This window comes from Ammospiza caudacuta, chromosome 6 (genome assembly GCF_027887145.1).
Source record: "Ammospiza caudacuta isolate bAmmCau1 chromosome 6, bAmmCau1.pri, whole genome shotgun sequence".
NCBI lineage: Eukaryota > Metazoa > Chordata > Aves > Passeriformes > Passerellidae > Ammospiza > Ammospiza caudacuta.
The window spans coordinates 59,409,197-59,429,154 of NC_080598.1; the positions used below are offsets into that span (position 1 = coordinate 59,409,197).

A 19,958-nucleotide genomic window follows, 5' to 3' on the forward strand; every position below is an offset into this window, starting at 1 on the left:
TCTTTCAAAATTAAATTGATGGTGTCCCTCATATTCCTGTTTTCCTTCACTGATTTAAAAATTATTTTGCTTTCCCAACTGCTTTGATGCACAAGTATTTTTCAACAACTGCAGCAAGAGCATTGTGAGGATGACACTGCTGGCAGTTTTGCTTTATTGAGGGTGGTTAATATTCATAGGAAAGTGCACAGGTGTTGGCAGCTGATCAGAAAAATGAATGAGAAGCTGCATCCCTATCTAAGTCCTCCTTCCTCTCCTCAAGGTTTGCTCCCAGGTGTTTGGAGCAGGAATCAAGCTCGCTCAGTAGCATCCCTTTCTCTGAATTTCACTTGTCAAAACAAGGGGTTTTGAGACCCCCATGTGGAATAACACTGCATCCAGGTCTGGGGTTATTAGCGCAAGAAAATTGTGGGCCTGTTGGAGTGGGTCCAGAGAGGAGGGTGCACAGATGATCAGAGGGCTGGAGCACCTGTCCTGTGAGCACAGGCTGAGAGAGCAGGGACTGTTCATCCTGGAGAAGGCTCCAGGGAAACCCCATTGCAGCCTTCCTGTACTTGGAAAAGGAGATTATAAAAAAGCAAGGGAGAGAGTGGCTTTTTACATGGTCAGATAGTGACAGGACAAGGAGAGATTCAGATTACACTTTATTAAGAAGCTCTTGAGTTCTGAGGGCCTGAGGGCCTGGCACAGAGGTTGCCAGAGAAGCTGTGGCTGCTCCATCTCTGGGAGTGTTGAAGGCCAGGTTGGATGAGCAGCCTGGTCTTGGGAATGCTGTCCCTGCTCATGGCAGGAGTGGTGGAATGAGGTGAATCTTTAATGTCCTTTCCAACCCAAACCATTCCATTGTTCTGCAGTTTTCAGTGAAGAACATAAACTAAACTGGAGAAAATGTCCTTGATACTAGTGCAGTAAATTCCTTTATAGAAAATATAGATGAAGATGCTGTGTGTGTTAGTCAGGATAATGACTCACACCACTGGTAAATTTACAGGAAGTTTGCTTGAGTAACAGTTTGTGGAGTTTAAGAGTTTTTGTGAGCAAAGAAGCAGAATTGATCTCAGCCTGAAATGAGGATTCTGTTTTACAGTTGCATGCACAATCCTGTGAGGGTTTTTTTTCCCACTCTTTTGTGCTCTCTAATTCAGAATCTGTTGAAATATAGGTTCATCCCTCATTTATATTTAAATTTCACAAAAAATAAGAATCTTCAAAACTTCAAGGCAGCTCTGAGGAGCTGTGCCTGCCTGGAAACAGCACATTCAGTGACACTGGTGCTGTAGTTCAAAAAGTCATTACTTGCATGGAAATGAGGGAATTTCTTATCCAGTGGATGACTTAGCATTGTCAAGAAGAAATTCACCAAAGTATTTGTGAAAAGTCAATGGAATTGATTTCCTGATGATTTAATGTTGGTGTTATGTAAGCTGTCACTTTTCCCACAACTTACTTCTAAACCTCTCTCCTGCTTTTTGATTTCCTACTGCTTCTTTGAGAAGTCAGAGAACACTGTTATAAAGTACCAGCAGCAGTTTTGCAGCATATTTCTGTCATGGAAAAATTTAAAATGATTTTAAAATGTACTTTTTAAGCTTCCTTTCTCCTTTCAGTATCAATATTCATACTTACTAAAGACAAAAAGGAAGAAGTTTTCAGTGGCTGCTCTTTGTGAAAAGGTTCTGCAAAGAGAATGGCTGGCTGGTAGCTCATTATCAGTGACAGATCAGAGTTGCTGTCTTATGAGGCCACAGCAGTCTCTGTTTCACTTCACTTCCTTGTTCCCTGCTTTTTATACTCTTCTTTTTCTCCACTAAATGAAAAGTCTTGCTGTCCCACTGAAGAGTTTAGGTAGAGATGGAATTGCATGAAAATAAGCAGATTTTCTCCAGCCCTGAGGCTAATCTTTACAGTAACTTAGGAACTTCTGAATAAATTCTGGTTTGTATTCTTCTTCTGTGTTTCAAGTTGTACTAGAACACTACTCTAAGCAGTTTCTAATTTAATTTAAATATTTCCAACTGTTTCACCAACCCCTTCAGAATTGTAATGTCTGTATTTGATGTGACTTCAGCAGTTCAGAGGGCAGTCTAAATGTGCTTCCCAATTACTCTGGGAAGCTTTACAAGATGATAACAAGCATTACAAGATGGCAGTGCCTGTTCTTGGTGATGAAATGTCTTTGACTGGAGTTAAATAAGCAGAGGCAGCTTAAAAAGCTCATGTAATTAATTTTAACTAAAAGGTGGTAACTTAATAAAGGAGAAAAAGATTTTCCATTTTTTTAACCCTTTGTACTGGGGAAAAATAAGCACTTAATCTTTAATAAAATAATTTAGGGAAATACTAAAAATATAAAGAGTAATCAAGTCATAAATTAAACCCACGTTTTGTTTATTTTTTCTTTTGCAGCTTGTATATGAGTTTTTCATACGATTTTTGGAAAGCCAAGAATTTCAGCCCAGCATTGCCAAAAAGTACATAGATCAGAAATTTGTATTGCAGGTAAGCTGGTGTGTTTTCTTTAAGGCTTAGTGCTGCTTTTGGGGGAAAAAAATCCTTTAAAAAGATTTAGTTTAGAATTTGAAAGTATAACTTTATTTGCAACAGAAAAATGCTAAGCCAGCATCTACAATGAAAGTTTTCAATCTATGGAGGAAATGGAAAAAGGTGTGTGTGTTTATCTGTCAGCTTGTTACTATAGATACATAAAATAGGTGGTTTGGATCCAGTTTCAATACCTCAGTCAAAATATTTGACTTTCTGGTTTTGAGACAGAGCTGAAACAGTAACTGTTGAAAAATGAAAAGTTTCCCACCAAGTAGTCTCAGAATGCTGTTCTCTCAATCTAGAGACTACTTAAACACCAGTTTTAATGTGTCTTAGTATTGTTTATACTTTTGTTTTCTGGGTAAGCCAGGACACTCCACAGATATATTTTTTTGTCTTCAGATTTGAGAACAGGCCTGACTTGGGTTTTGTTTTCCCTTTGTGAGTTTTTGTGTAACTGCAAAGTCAGAAAGAACTTTGTGCTTGATGCTGTCTGTAGCTTGCTTGTGAAAATCAGGGGAATTTAGAAAGATTGCTATTTAGTTAGAAAATGGAGTTTCCTTGCAGGCTGTCACTTGAATGAAAAAGCAACTTGGAGTTGGCAGGAGAGACTCAGCATTTCTGAAGACCTTTCTCTTGCCCCTTATCACTCATGGAGCTTTTATTTTTCCCTGTACTGCTCAGGCAATAAAAGTTGTGCTTTTACTGTTCATTGTGTTGTCTGGATGAAGAATACCTGAAAAATGCAGTGAACAGAGCAATTTCTGTCCTTACATTCAAAGTTTCAAAGAAGATAATTCAGTTTTCTTCTTGATATCACAAGACCTTCTTCATCCTACAAAGGCAATAGGATATACTTCAATTTTTCCTTTATCCTTCTCCTAAACACAAGAGCATTTTTCATCTGGATCAAACCTCTGGTGGTTTCCTTTTTGTTCATCTCAGTACTGATTTGACAAGGAGGTGCACCAATGTGTTCATCCAGTACCTGGTGGGGATAAAAGAATATGCATGACAGATCACTCCTGACAGGTTTTTTCTGGCTGGTTTTGGTTTGATTAGATAGAGCAGGACTGCATTAGGATGAATGCATGTGCTCTCCTCCAAAATCTAGGAAAAATAATTCTTAGATGCTCCTGTTCTGTGCTGCTGAACGTGGTCATGACTGGCAACATCCCACTCAACCCTTTTAAGACATTCAAAACTGTCAGTTTGGCACAGGAGAATGGGTCTAAACCAAGGGTTTTTAAATTTTTTTTTTAAATCCTGCTAGTTTTCATTAAATCTACTAAATGGAAGAATATTATCTACTGAAAGAGGGGAATATGAGATTTTAAAACCTGCATATCAGAAAACATGGTATGACAATTAAGAAGGCAAAGGAGTTCTAAGGATTCCTATGTTCTTATGGGGTTTGGTGATGCACATTTTTATATTGCTGTGCAGAGTGTCAATTTAAAATTCACATTTTTCTAGAAAAAGTTCTATTCAGACATACATATATACATATACATACATAACTATTTATATGTAGTGTGTACATGTGTGTGTGTGTATATATATATATATATATATATACACACATACATGTACACACTACATATAAATAGTTATATTTCCACGTGTGTACATACTTTTTGGTGAGCTGTAGGAAATTGGGGTGTCCTTCCACTTCCTATTGTGTTTGTTGTGTGAGGAGTAACTCCTGAGTACCTGCAGATCCCTTACACAGGAAAGCAATTTGAGACTGAAGAACATGAAGCATTTTGGTGTCTCGTGACACTGACAACACAAATGGGACTTTTGGAGTATTTGGAATCAGCTTTTTCTCAAAATTAATTTTTTTTAAATTTTAATGATGTGTTTCTTGGCAGTAAGGATGCCTGTATGAAAAAAAGGGAAAATGCTCATTTTTAATGGACTTTTTTCAAGCTTTTTGCTTGTTTACTTGCTTTTTGCTTTCTTTTATTAAGTATAGCTGTGGTTCTGGCTTTCAGCTGTATGTTTTAATAAAATACTGTATTTACCAGTGTAGCTGTTCACTTCTAAAGCCTGCTTATGTACAGTTTGAAATGGTTGGCAGTGGTTGCTAAGAGACATACTATTCAAATATATCCACAAGTCTCTGTTATGTAGGTTGCTATTTTGGAAAATTAATTTCCTTTTTCTATGTATGTTTAGAATAGTCAAAATAAATTATGGAAGTCTTGCTGCTAATTCATAAAAATAAGACTTTATTGTTGAAACCTGAAAACCAATTGGACATAGCAAAATAATAGTCTTATTATTATTTTTTTTTTAATGAGAGACTTAGTTTAGCAATGTTTCCAGAGAGGATCTGCATAAGAGAACTGGAAATATAAATACTTTTCAATCCAGTAAGAAAACAAAAAACCTAAGTGCTTCCAGCTGTTTGCTGTCTTAGGCTGAAATGTGCTATTTGGGGAAGGATGAGGTGACTATTTATTTATTTAAATCCAGAACTAATTGAGGAGAGCAATGTGTTTATAACCTCTGGAGGGCAGCTGACAAACCTCATACTTGCCTCATGAAATCCCCACCACAGATTCTTTCTTACTGCAAGGAAGATACAGTGAGGTCTCACTTCAAGCTGCAGAAATGTTCCAAACAATGAGGAAGAATGTGTGCATCAGTCCTAGACCTGGATGTTAGAAAGCAAAACCCCAGACAGCCTAGCAACTTTAAATCATATTTTTTCTTACCTTTTTTCACCTCCTCACAGTTATATAGCAGTTTAACAGAGATCAGGTGTAGCATGCATACACTGACATATCTACTTGCAATAGGTATTTATAATTTATCTGTTTGTGAATCTAAGATAATTTTGTTTTCTGCCACTCCTGTAATGATTTTCTGACAGCATCTTACCCATTTGTAAGACCTGTTTGACAATCTCTCTATTTCTCTTGCAAGACAGGTACTCGTTCAGTTGCTTTTTTTCATGCAAGACAGATACTGGTTGCCAATGATTACTAAAAATTACCTAAAATTCCCTGTTTTCTGCACATTTGTGGCAGTTGGTTGTGCTTTTTGCTTTAAAGTTTACCTCTGCATTTATTCCAAACATCCACCAGAATATCCAGTGTTGTGGTGTCACAAAAAAAAATGAGGAGGGTGGCGAAGGGAAAGCTCATACTGTTGTGGCAGAGGATTCAAGGGGAATAAAACAAAGAACTGCAGGTGATATTCCTGCTACTCATTTCATGCAGCTTCAGGTGTTGGTGTTTGGGATACATTTTGTACAATACCAGACACTAAAACATCTTTCTTGGCTAAGTCTCACATAACCATTTAAGAGCTACTTAGTAAACATGGGTTTTCTATTGTTTGTTTTTTTTTTTCCTTTATTCATTGTTTTGTTTTGGTTTTTTAATTGGCATTGATAATGAAATCACTGTTTTGTTCAAAGTGAAGGATTAATTCCCTGTGATGCTTTTGATTTGTGGCAATTGGTGGAGATCCCACAGCAGCAGATCCAGTGCTGGCGTGGACTTCCCTGTTGAGTTTTTCTACAGCATGAGGGCCATGCAATCGCTAGGAAGGCTTAAGAGCTCATCATATGAATGACAAGAAATTAGAAAAATGTGACCTTGACACAACCTTGTGAGAACAAAGTGTTAGAGCTAAATGAGGACCTTCTGGTTCTGCAGAGTCAGGGGATGGTGGATGGTAAAAGGCAAACTGTCTTATCATATTTATTTTTGGGGAGAAGATGGGCAGCAATCACAAATTTATTTTTCTGAGTTTCATTATCTTGTACTGAGGTTCCAGCAGATTTTTTTAATACTGGTTATCTACTCCTGGGGTACCGTGGATGTCACATTCTTTGACTCATGTGTTTTCATGAATTCAGTTTCATACAGAAGTCTGTTGTGTCCTGCTTGTCAAATGTCTCCTGTTTCAGTTCTCTTTTTCCTTTAAACACAGCTGTTGGAGCTGTTTGACAGCGAAGACCCTCGGGAACGAGACTACCTAAAAACAGTCTTGCACAGAATTTATGGCAAGTTCCTGGGCCTTAGAGCATTTATCCGAAAACAGATTAATAATATTTTTCTACGGTAAGTTGTGGAAGAAGGAGCTTTTCACTTATGAACCCTTTAGGAAACTGATATATTGCTTATATTTAACTTTTCTTTTTTTAGATTTGTTTATGAAACTGAACACTTCAATGGCGTAGCTGAGCTGTTGGAAATTTTAGGAAGGTAAAGGAGTCTTTATTTATTATCTAACTCAGACTTCCCTTTGGACACGTCAGGGTAGTGTCAGATTTGGAAAAAGTATTATGATAATCCCTGACTCTGAAAACAGATGTGTGCACATGCTCATCTTTAAGCCCATGTGCAAATCTCTGTCACATCTTTGCCAAGAATATCTAACTACAAGTTACAGCCAAAGTGTTGGGTTGATTTTATGTGTGTGAGTCCATTAAACACTGCACACTTCATCCTTACATGCTGGAGGATTATTTTCTTTTGAGCACACTTAGCAGAGGGGATGTTTTGAGTGAATCTAATTTTGGTGGGTTAGTTACTCAAGACCACCTTGCTCAGATGAATTTACAGACCACATAGACAAGGTCTTCTCTGTTTGGCAGCTGTTTGTGATTATTCCTGATGGGAGCTGGATTGCTACCTGGATATGCAGTGCCCTGCCAATATAAAGCAGGACCAAAGTCCGTGGCTGTTTGTAAACAGCTGCTGACTGCTAAATATCTTTTAATCTAGAAAGTGCTTGTTCAGACCTCAGTAATGCTATCTGTGATGATGATGACACTAACAAATATTTCTTTTCTCATTTCCAGTATTATCAATGGTTTTGCTTTACCTCTCAAGGCAGAGCATAAACAGTTTCTGGTGAAGGTGCTGATCCCTTTACACACAGTCAGGAGTTTATCACTCTTCCATGCACAGGTAGAAATTATGAAAATATTTTCTGTTCAGTAAGAATTATATGTATATTTTTAAAGGTTGCTTTGTAAATTTAATTACATGCACATAAAAAGGGGAGGGGAATTCTAAATGGAAAAAAAATACAATTTATTTTTTTCAAAATTAATTCAGTATCTTTTGTATGAGAAGTATCTAACTTCTGTTCTGATTAGGTAATTAAAAGCATAACATAATTCTGTAATAGTTTGGAAATTTTATTATTAGTTAAGCTCTCTCTATTGGTTTTCCTCTCTGCTCTTTTCTCATTCTCACGAGTTTGCCTTTGCCATTCTCTCTCCCAAGAGGATTTTTGGGTTTCCTTAGTCTTGTCCTGTCAAGGTTCTTCTTCACCCTGGCAACCTTCTGAATACTAATACCCACACTTTTTCATTTAATATTCTCCCTTACAGATTGCTTAATACTGCCTTTATGCTCTCATACATCTTTTTATACCTTCAGTTTTCATGATGTAATTTTTCCTCTGATAGCTGCTACCTGTTGCCTTTCTCTCTCATTCTCAGATAGTGAAAATTTTCAGTTTTTCTGTTGGTGACAAAGCTTTGCTTTCTAAATATGTTATTCCAGGTTTTAGCTGTGTCGACTCATCTTGCAAGAATTCTCATGACTTTGCTGTATAAAATTAGTAAAAAGTTGCACTTTAAGAGAGTATCAGAAGCTTCAAAACATTGCTTGTATGACTGTATTTAGATTCCCAAGTTGCTCTGATTTTTGTTCTTTTATAGAACATTGTTTCTTATAAACTGAACTTTGAATGGATTTGCACAGTGCAAACTGTCCATCTCAGTCTAAAACTGGATGTAGTTTGAGAGAGCTGAATAGCATCTTGCCTTAAGTTTTTCTTTTTAAAAAAGTTGGGGTTTTGTTGTTTCTTTATAGAAATGTTCTAATTTTGTTTTTGTAATTGTTACCTCTTCACAGCTGGCGTATTGCATAGTACAGTTTCTGGAGAAGGACCCCTCACTCACAGAACCAGTAAATATTTCTTTCATACTTTTTTTTTTCACTATGAATGGTTTACCCTGCAGAGAGAAAAACAAAAAATCTAACTTCTTTTTCCTTCTAATTTAGGTCATTAGAGGCTTAATGAAGTTCTGGCCAAAAACCTGCAGTCAGAAAGAGGTAAGAGATATGCTGATATTACAAAGAAAAAGAAAGAATTACTTTGCTCTAAAACATAATAAGCAGGGATCTTTAATTTGTGGTTGATAGCACATGCTGTGGTGAATCTTGGTATTATTTCTTGTAGATGATTTTTCAATTCTTTAATTCTAGTTTTTTTAAACAGTTTTGACTGTGCAAAGTTTGATAAGTCTGGTTCCTATTCACAAAACAATTCCTGGTTCTGCTGCAGAGAATATTTTAGAAAGGAGAAAATAAACATAGTTAAGGATAGGTTGGAAAACTCTGTTAGATTTGGAATTGTTTATATATGAAGACAGTATTTTTCCAGTGAGGATGAAAGATACTTTCTGTGGTGTTTACCTACTAAACATGTAAAAGATGCAGTTAAACATGTGCATTTTTGTTTCAGATGCAAATTAGTTTCCCTAGTGAGGTTTTGTGAAACAGCAAAACTGTTATTTTCAATGTTGCTCTCAAAAATGAGGTAAAATTATGAGAATCCCCTTAGTTACTGAAGTTTGAGCCTTTCTTCAGATCTTTGTGTGAGACAAGGTTTTCAGCATGGATGTTTATACTGGTGCAATTCTGAATTTCATTCAAAATACTTTAAATGCAGCACTTGAAGAAACTTGTCCTTGTTTTAAGGGACTGAGTCCAAAAGCTGCCAGTGGTAGAACTGATGACATTTTTTGAGACAGGGTCTCACTGTGCTGAGTGAGGTTTCCATTTCTTCCTGAAGCAGTAGAATTTGGAGGTTACCATCATTCTTCAGAACAAGATGATTTGGAGATTTTATATTCAGTGCTTTCTTTTTTGTCTTTAGGTCATGTTCCTAGGAGAGCTGGAGGAAATCTTGGATGTAATTGAACCATCACAATTTGTCAAAATCCAGGAACCTTTGTTTAAACAGATTGCCAAGTGTGTCTCTAGCCCTCATTTTCAGGTCAGTGTTAAAGGTTATTGTTTATATAGGAATGTATAGTCTCAGTTTCAAACATAACTCCCCCCAAATGTAAATATTATTCTATGTTATGTTTTTAAGTACTTGTCTTCTGTGGAAGAGGATTATGTTGGGGTGGAAGGTTAGGTCTGAGCTCCATTAATAACTTGTTTGGGGTTACAGCTCAGAGCTTGTCCTTCTGAGCCCCTCACAAATCCTTAACCTGTGTCCAGGTTTGAGCCCTTCCCACTGTGGGTGGCATGTGCTGCCCCCATAGACCCTGGAGGATGGATTTGCTCCCTGGTTTTGGTGCAGTTCCTGTTTTCTGGCTTGATTCCTTCTAACCATGTACCCACGTGTCTGGTTAGAGGTGACACGAACTGCAGCCTGTTTTAATCACATTGTGTAATGGGAGGAAGGGGAATGGATGGGATGTAAATGGATATGTGAAGAGGATATAGAGTTCATGGCCTGTAGTGTCTCCATATTAAGCCTGGTGATCTGTCCTGGCACCAAGACAGATGTGACTTTTCAGCTCTTCCTTGGACTGCATCCTTTTTTAAATCATAATTCAGATCAGCATCCTCCTTCCTACCCTCAGCTCCTCTCCAGGGTAATTACTGTCCTTGGTTCCTTCCCCACACTCAAGATTTCTCCTCCCTTATCCAGCCCAGCTCCTGGGCCTTTCCCTGTCTCCTTTCCCTGGTATCCCAGCACTGCTGGGTTTTTTCCAGCTGCACTCTTCCTGATTTTGAGGGAAAGGGTGATGGGAAGTCTGTCTGCTCTTCCTTCCCCTCCTCAACTGATGCTGTGTCTGCACCCAGTCTTCAGTGAGCAAGAACACATTGCTCAGGAAATAGAGACTGGGTGCTGTGGGATCAGAACTACAGGATAGAAATTAATTCCATTAATGCATGTAGAGTAGTTTAATTCCAAAACTAATGACTCCTGATAGCTCATCTTTGTAGAGTTTCTCTGTGATTTGTTTTTCTATCAGAAAATCACAAAATTACAGCTATCTGAATTCCTGTTCCTGTTTTATTTCTTTGACTCAAAGGTGGCTGAAAGAGCGCTGTATTATTGGAATAATGAATACATCATGAGTTTGATAGAGGAGAACTCAAATGTTATACTTCCCATCATGTTTTCCAGCCTTTACAGGATTTCTAAAGAGCACTGGAATCCGTAAGTTTGTGCATTTTACACTTTATCTTTCAGCATTTGACATCCCACTGATGAACTCAGGGAATGTCTGCTGCAGAACATCTGAATGGGAGAGATGCACACTCAAAGCTGCTCTGAGCAAGTGCAGCTCTGTTAATGACAATATGTATTAGTCTGCACTTGAGCTTGTCTCAGTGTTTTTAATTAACTGGTATGTGTACAAAAATCACTACTTTGTAGGATAAAAATAGGCTTCTCACAAGCTGGAAAAAAGAAGAAATTAAATGTTACATTGTTATTGAAGGAAAAATGTTGCTCATCAAGTGTTTCTCCTACGCAGTTTTTTTATAAACGGGTTGGCTCTTAAGCCTGATTCTAAATTGTCTAGAATATCAGTTGGCATTAATAAAGCTTTATGGCTGTATCATCAATTGATACCTCTGGGAGACTTTTGATTTTGGCATTTTTTAAACATCCATGAAACAGGCAGTATATTCTTAGGTTGGGTTGTTTTTTCTAAATTTATTGAAATACAGCTGTTTTCTATGACAATAATTAAGCAGTGACTTGGCGTTGATATTGTGATAATTAGGCAATTTTATTTTAAACTGAATGGCCTAGTAAAAAGTGTTTTCATAAAAAATTCTATTGCAGGAAGATGACATATATCCTTTATTTTAGTTGGAAAGTTTTTTTAAGTGAAGATGATTAGCATTTAGTAAAGCCAGTATTTTTAATGAGCTGTGCTATGTTCAGATCCCAGTTGCTTTGAGACCTTACTGTAAAGTGTTTCATCTTTTCAAACATTGGCCTTTTTGTCCTGTACCTAGTCAAACTCTCAGGGTTGTGTGCTTACATGACAAATCTAATGCTGCTGGAAAGCCTCTGTAACTTAACACTGGTCACAAAAAGACACTTTCCAGTACCAGTCTCCAGCCTTTTAATATTATGCACTGAGATGCTTCTGGTAATGAGAATATTCCAGTATCCCAATTCAGACTTTCATACCCATAGTAATTTTGTTACACGAGCCAGGTAATGACCCATCTAAACTAAAGGAGCTATTTAAAGATTTTTTTTATTTATAAGAAAATTTTTCACGTAGGCAACAAAAATGAAAGTTTATTTAAAGAGATGAGAGACAGGGGTGCGTGGGAAATGGCACATGGTTTGTGTGTCCTGTAAGGATTGGCTCCAAAGGTTCCTGGCACTTGTGCTGTTGATTCACTGCCTCCTGGCTGAGGAGCTGCTTCTTAAGCAGCCCTGGGTCTGAATATGACAGCCAGAGTAGTGGATCAGGAACTGTGGAAGGGAAAATGAATCAGAACTGCATGAGCACAAGGAAATCACTCTTGAAATACAGCTTTGTATTTTGCATAGATGGAGTGAATATTCAGCTTCATAGAAGAGTCATAAGGAAATATGAATCACTTTCATTTTGTGCTTGAATTCTGTTCCTTCTGCCAGCATTGATGATTTGAATCTCTGAAGTTGCATTCAGAATTGCTCCACAGCATGAGGGAAGTGACTGTAGTTATGTGTAATAGCTTTCTGTTGTTGCCTTTCACCCTAGAGTTTTGGCCTGCTCCATTTCAGTAGTCAGTAGGGACATGAAAGCCGATTCTCACCTTTAAGTATGTTAATCCAAAGTAGTTTGAGTGCAGTCGAATAATTTACATAACCATACATGCAGGAACAGAATTGGTCACAGAAAGGCTGCGAAGAGAAGACACTTTTTATTTCACCTGAAACTAATGGATTCCTTTCTTTCTTCTCTTTCCATGTTACACAGGGCTATTGTGGCTTTAGTCTACAATGTGTTGAAGGCATTTATGGAAATGAACAGCACCATGTTTGACGAGCTGACAGCCACTTACAAGTCAGATCGTCAGCGGTAACTTTTTAAAGCTTTTTTTTGTCAGCTGTGCACATGGCCTGCAGTTTAGTTCTCCCTTACACTCAGGCGCAGTTGCAGAATCTCAGACATTATAAACACTGCCCCATTTTTGGCCTTGCCTGCTTGTTGGGCTTCTCATTGCAGGATGTGAGATTGTGTGCAGGTTGTTCTTTAGGCTTTATTAAGTGCAGTATCCATTGCATGGCTTGGGAATCCACATTCCTTGGCAATTCCTTTTTGACTCCACATTCCAAAACACTTAAGTGTATCAAGATCTTCAATGATTAAAGGAAAACAAGGGTTGAAAGGTAACGCTTGCTTAAAGACCTTAAAAAACAAAGTTACACTGAGGTTTGGAAAGAGACATGAGGGAAACCCCTAAGATTTGATTTTCCAAGCTGCTGTTTGTTGGCTGGATGTGATATTAAAGCAAAGAGACATCTCTCAGCCTTCTTGTTTGTTATTCAGAGGTCCTGCTGTATCTGAGTCTTTCAGCATGCAGGATCCATTAAATACACCACTCATAGAGGCATTAGTTCAGCTCCAGTACCTTCCTGTCTTTTCTGCCATTTTCCCTAATCTTTATTTCTCCATTACAGTGCAGCATCTTTTCTCAAAAGTTTCACCTTATGCAAAGATTAGGTGAAAAAAATGAGCAAATTTCAGAAACTTTGAACAGGTTGCAGCTTCATTTAAGCCATACTTTGGCTGTGACTCAGGGTTCCCCCAGGCAATACAAAGGGCACTGCATGTCAGCAGAGGTTTTTAGGGTAGTCCAACCTTGAAAGTCTCTTGGCTGTTGAAGTTTTTTGGCTTCTGGAGTCACTGGCCTTTCATTCCTCTTTGTTTTATAGCCAAAAAAAATCTGCACATAACAGGCTAGTTCATTAATAGGGTATTTTAATAGTAGAGACTTGTTTAGAGATAGATTTGAACTAAGAATCCAGATATTCTTGATATGTATTGATAAATAAGTGCCAATCATGTAGTGCAGTTGAGACAAATTGTGGTTTCCCAGCAAAAAGGCAGAGAGTTTTAGGACTGATGATCCAGTCCAGATATTCACTGAGGCAGCTTGGTGACCTGAATCCATTTGTGGTTGCACTTTGCCCCTAAGATGAGAAATTCTGCTCTGAACAGCAGCAGACACTGCAGTGGTGTGTCCCATGTCTGGATAATGGGGGAGCTTTAGTAGCTGAACTGCACAAAGAATTTCTTTTGCACCTCCTGACATTGTATTTCTTACCAAGGCTGGTGCTAACCATGTCACCATTTTTATTTGCTTCTCATAATTTTAAACCTGAATGTATAAACCAGGATATCTTAAGGCTTTCAGAAAATCTTCAGCATCTTAGTAAAACCACATTTTAGGAGAGTAGTTTTGATACCACTTAAAGCTTGAGGAGAAATATGTTCAATATTAATGGCTAGGATAGGTCAAATAGGTAAGTTGGATGAGGTGATAATCCTCTAACAGACCTTTAGGAAAGCAGGCATGTATTTCCTAATGATTAGAAGATAAATATTGGTAAGTAGCCTGAAAATATAAGGCTATTTCACTTATTCTTATTGTTACTGGAGAGTATTTAAAATTAAATATAAGGCTCTTTTTTTTTTTTCCTTTACTGTTCTTCAGGGATTTATCTGAAAGTTGTTTTTTTTTTTTTATATGTTTAAAATCCTCTTGGGAAATCAAAATTTCCCAACAAATGAGCCAGATGTTGATATGTTGAGTGAATCAAAGTGTATAGGAATGTTTCTAATCCCTTGAAATACTTCTCAAAACTTCTCTAATGTGACTGGCAGAGAATCTGTGTATCTGTCATTGTTAGATTTCCATTTAATCTAAACCTGCAAAGTGATGTCATAGAACTTGAGAGCATTTTGTGCCTTGCAGTCTCAAGGAGATTTATTCTCAGTAAGCTGAGGCAGAGACAGGAAATTTAGAAAGCAAACAATGCAGGTAAAGTAAATGTTAGGTTTGCTGTATAATTTTCTCAAATCAGCCACTAAAGTCTGTTTTTAAAGCAAATGCTACACAGATCTTGCAGGAATTTGGTGTGGAAAAAGAGTAACTCACTGCACAAAAGGCAGATCTTGTAGGTTGGACTTTGCCTTGGCTGGTGCCTAAGCTATAGGGAAGCCAGCAGTCATGTAAGTAAAAATAGTGATTCTAAAAGAATCAAGGAATGCTTTCTAGAAAGTTGCTCTGATTTACAAAATTATTCATATCTTAAATAAATAAACATGAAAATAATTACCTAACTTAGTCCAAAATGTTAATTTTTATAATTTTGACAAATCAGTTCTGTAGTAAAAGTTCCCACAGCATTTTTTAATTTCTTGCTGCAAATTAGTGTCTATGAACACTGTCACTTTGCTCAGCTTACATTTTAGGCTCTTCCCATACTGCTTTGTTTCGTTAAATTCATGTAGGTAACAAAAAAAAAAAAAGAAAAGAAAATATTTTAAAAAATACATATGCAAAAATTGGTGCAGCTATTTAATGTCAGCTATATATTTTTAACATAAATATTATTTATCTCCAGTCTTCTCTCCTGCTAACTCTTTGTTTTATTTCATCTGTCAGTGAGAAGAAGAAAGAGAAAGAGCGTGAAGAACTGTGGAAAAAACTGGAGGATTTGGAATTAAAGAGAGGTCTTAGACGTGATGGAATAATTCCAACTTAACAAAAATACAAAACAGCATTATTAACCTGTGGAGTCACACATTTATGTAGTAGAAGATGGAGCAACAGTTTTCTGTATTGTGCAACTTTACAGTAGATTTCACATTTGTTTCATTATTACAACAGCACTGTATATACCTGTCTCTAAGTAAAGGAAAAAAATAAGGACTTTAATCCAAAGTTTGGACAACAGATGGACTTCTCAGAACTTTGCAAACATAATCAATGTTTTAACCCTTCTTTAAAACCAGTCTTCAAAGATCTGTTGATGAAAATTGCAATGTCAGATTCCATTGTCAGGACCTGTTCCTTATTTATCGTTAGCAGAGAGTATAATACAACTTTCAAATGTGAACAATCTTAAAATTTAGCTTGTCTTTCTGCTAAACTGTTACGTGTATTTATAGTAAAAGAGAAAAAAAGACTGTCATTTCCTTATGAGTTTGTGTAACATCCTCCTTCTCTGGATAACTTTACTGTAATTTGACTTTCTTTTCCTTTTGCATATCTTCATAAGTTGAATGTCCATTCAAATCAGGGCCATGAAAAACATTGGTCCTGAATAAAAGTTTTGTTTACTGGTGTGAGCATTTTTTTAGTACCAGGCTGTCTCTGGTGCTTCCTTAATTTGAACATTAGGAATTAAAAAATGAGTAGGTGATAAACATAGTAGGAAAGGGAGCTTTGGATTCGTGCACCTATTTATTGCAAATCCAAATTAGTGTCCACAATCCATGGAAAAATAAAAAAAAGGGCAGTGGTAACACCCTGGACTTCAGTACCTAACCAGTATTAGTGATGCAGCATTGGACACACGAACCAGAGTTGGTTTAGAAACACCAATTGCTAAATTATTACAGTATGTTCTTATTGGACCATTCTGAAAGAATAAAGACACATGCTAAACAACACAAGCATGAAATTGATCTCCAGTGGTCATGGATCTAATTGGAAATTGAGTTGAGATAGCAGTTTGGACAGTTTGGAGTTGTTGCCTTACTTTTTAATATGTATTTATAAAGTGTTCCAGCAAAAGAGGATGTAGCCTCTAAGAAACATACTCTAGTGTTTTTGTGGTTCTAGTACTATAACTCATCACAGTACCAGCCCTATGGTCTTAGCTGGAAAGGATTCTGGATAATACACTTCTGCATTCTCATCTGGATGCTCATTCCTAACTACTGTATTTGTTACCAAAAGTGGTTCTACAAATGCTACTGAAAAAAAAAAAATTCTGGAAATCCTAATGTTCTGAGTATTAATAATAAAGTTTAAAATGCTTTTATATCAAAGGTGCATTGTGACCAAATTGTTTAAAACAAAAGAGGAAAAAAAAAATACAAAAACAAAGAAGAGGGCTGTATTATAAGTATACATTATTGGCTATCTGCTTTGTATTTGAAAGTGGAATCTTACATCTTTGGTAGGTAAAATGCTGATAAGACTTCTGTACAGTATATATTTAGCTAATGCAGTTGCATTATTCTATACCAGAAGGTATGTGTTTCAGGATTTTTCTCCAGGATGCTTTTGAACTGTTATAGACATATGACAACAGTGAATTGATAATCCTAAACCATCAATCCAGCAGTATTTACAGTATAAAAATGAATTGGTGTTCATGAGTCTTTGTGATAGTTGCAAACATGAATTTATGACCTGTTGCCATTGATAGAAATACAGTATAAATACAAGCTTGTATATTTTTCTTCCTACCATTTAAATATACAGTAGGATTTGAAGTTTTCTTGTTTTCAGGCACGGAAAAAAAAAGTAAAAAAGAATTCCCTCCTAGACTACTGACTGTTTCAGGATTATCAGATCACAGTTTGTACTCCTGGGTCTGCACACACAAATGTTGTAAACTCAAGGCTTTGTAAGAACTTGACACTGTTAATTCTGGAAAGAAAAAAAAAGTGGAACTAGTCATATGCAACACCAAACACAACATGATTTAATGGGATTACTATGAGCTTCTTTTAAGAACATTGACTGGGACTCAATGTAAATTAGGCAGTTACTGTCATAGTTGAAACATTTTATTTTAAAGTGCTGAAGCAAAGGTGCAAGCTGAAATACTGAAGATTAAATAAATTTATAACAAATCATGTCCCTTAGCCCATTGATTTTGACAGTCTTTTATTTCTGTTACCAAGAAAGCAAACTTGCTAGTGTGATTTCTGTGTGAAATGATCATTTCACAGTACAAGAGGGTGGACTCAAACTCATGCTCAAAGACTATGTTCCATTGTGAAAAACTGAGAAAGAACGGAGGAATAAAACTTGATGTTCTTCACCTGGTGGAGTAAAACACAACAATGTGAAATTAGAAAAAGCACCTTGTCCTGTACTTAGAGTTTAGGTGAGTGTTGTTTGTTCATAACTATTTTTGGTTTTGCCATGTCATTCTACTCTTGATCATACAAAACTGACCAGACCCTGGTGGGTTGCAATATTTCGTGGCCTCCGCCGCGGGGACAGCGGGGAGTGTCTGATGTTCTTAAATGATTTATCACTTCTGAGAAGGAATGTTCCTTCAAGGAGGAGGAGGTGATGGGCTGTTGTATGAAGTCACTTGACTCTAAAGGCTGGGTGAAGCACCTGAAGATGCACCTGCAGCCAGGACCCCGCGTGTGCCGCAGCCCCAGCGCCGTGCCCGGCCCCGCAGGGCTGGAGCTGCACCAGGAGGAAGAGGAAGGCAGCCCGAGGGCCCAAGTGTGACCAGTGCATCATAAATTACACTTTGGTTTGTTTGCTTCTTGAGTTCCACAAGCCACCGTGGTTGGTGTCAGTGTTGTTGACTGCTCGTGCGGCAGCGTTGGGTGCTCCTGCGTGTCCTGGGCCACATTGGTCTCAGGGGAAGGGTTGGGCACTGCTGCTCACAGGAAGGAGCTGCGAGGGCATTGGGGCATGGCGATGTAACAACTGTGCAAGTAAAGTTCCTCTCATACACTCTGAATTGACCACACGTTGCTTTCTTCATCTTGCACGTCTCCTGTACTGTTTTCCTTTCGTTGCTTTCGAGTGTTTTTTGTCTCTCTTCCAAAGGTTGGAATGCTTTAAATAAAGGTATTCTAATGCCATTGGAGCGTTTTGCTAGCAGGGTTATAGTAAATTTAATCTTGGTTTTGTTAGCATAAGTAAAAGGGTTTAATTTATTTTTTTAAATCTGTTCTCATATATGGAAAAATCGAGGGTGTTGAAGCCAAGAATTGCTCGAGTAAGAAATGCAGCAGCTGTACTTGCATTATACGTGTGTAAGTGCAGCCTTAGGCTCTCTCACTCGATGGAAAAGAAAATACATTAGGAGCTCTAAAAAGCTCTTTATTGTTTTGTGAGGAGTGGGAAGGATGAGATTCTTCTCCCTCCAAGTAAAACTGACATAATTTCCTTTTAGTTCTGTCTTTGAAAACAAAGATGCCCTTTTCTCTTAATTGAGTGACACCACTATCCCAAAGCAGTTGCCCTTAAAGAAAACAAGAGTGATGATGCTCAAGGTTGAAGAATGTTTTTATTTACTTACAGCTTTTTAAATTTGGCTCCTGTGCTTCCCTTAGCAGCTCTGGAGTGAGCCATGAATTAGTTCTTCCTAGTTGGTATGTGCAGCAGATTTTATGTAGCCCAGTTTTCCATTTTGAACTCTATGACACAACATCTTGAAAGAGAATGGAACTACTTTTGGTAGAAAACTTTTATCCAAGTGTTGCTTCCCATGCACAGAAGCGTGTGCTTTTTATCACAACCTCTCTGAGTAAGAGCTTTTGTTACTTGGATCACCTGCTGTAAATATGTTGTATTCATAACCTCATGGAGCCATGAGGAGTTTTCAAATATAAATAGTACCAATACATTTCTTGTTGTTGTCCTATTTTTGATTGTAGTATAGCGAATGACCTGTCATGCTTTTTGTTTCAAGGTTAGCATTAGATTCATAGATCTTAATATTTTAGCATTTCATTGTTTAAGCAGGAGAGGGCAGCAAAAGTTCATTTTTCCCCATAGGAATGCTCTGGTCCCATTACTGTTTTTAAACTTAGGTGCATCTAACTATCTGTGGGTATGGGGGAAAAATGAAACTTTTTTATATATATTAAAAGGTGCATATGAAAATATATAGACTGGTCCAACCAGACTGTGAAAATGTCTTCTGCTCTACATCCAATAATAATAAAAATATCTTCCACCTCTGGATAAAGTACAAGCAGGTCTTAAACTCTTGGATTCAAATGTCATTCTTTGGAAACAGTTTACTTTCATAAAAGTGGTATCAAAGAAACTCAAACTCAATGGTGCTCCCAGCTATAAATGTGTTATCTTCCTCTTTTGCACATGCTCAAGAGGCTCTGTACTGTGGGTGCATCTAAATAAAGAAGCAATGAAGTGTTTTCCAGGTGCTTGGCTTTTTTTTCCACCTCCTCCCATCTAAACTTCATGAACCTTTTCAGCAGTGAACTTGGAGCAGTCAGGTGCCCATCTGCATGTATCAAACGTAAGGAATCTTGTCTGGAAGAAGAAATCCCCAAAAATGAAGCAATGAGGTGGTAATTTTAAATTACAGCCATAATTACCATAGCAAACACTAGGTTTTCATTAAGTTAATTTTTTTCTGGTGATGGTGAGTATCCTTGTACC

The 19,958-nt window shown here is 37.3% G+C and overlaps 1 protein-coding gene across 3 annotated transcripts in view; it reads left to right on the top strand.

The window, feature by feature from the left end:
• Positions 1-19,620, top strand: part of PPP2R5E (protein phosphatase 2 regulatory subunit B'epsilon) — a 73,790-nt gene extending 54,170 nt beyond the window's left edge. For 2 of the 3 annotated variants that reach the window (XM_058807911.1, XM_058807912.1), the window contains exons 5-14: positions 2,407-2,499; positions 6,493-6,623; positions 6,708-6,767; positions 7,367-7,475; positions 8,433-8,486; positions 8,583-8,633; positions 9,460-9,579; positions 10,634-10,761; positions 12,533-12,634; positions 15,228-19,620. In XM_058807911.1, the coding sequence (XP_058663894.1) occupies positions 2,407-2,499; positions 6,493-6,623; positions 6,708-6,767; positions 7,367-7,475; positions 8,433-8,486; positions 8,583-8,633; positions 9,460-9,579; positions 10,634-10,761; positions 12,533-12,634; positions 15,228-15,327 (948 nt within the window). In that variant the 3' untranslated portion in view covers positions 15,328-19,620. The remainder of the gene's footprint in view (positions 1-2,406; positions 2,500-6,492; positions 6,624-6,707; positions 6,768-7,366; positions 7,476-8,432; positions 8,487-8,582; positions 8,634-9,459; positions 9,580-10,633; positions 10,762-12,532; positions 12,635-15,227) is intronic. The other variant, XM_058807913.1, reaches the window with a different exon arrangement.
• The last annotated feature ends 338 nt before the right edge of the window (positions 19,621-19,958 follow it).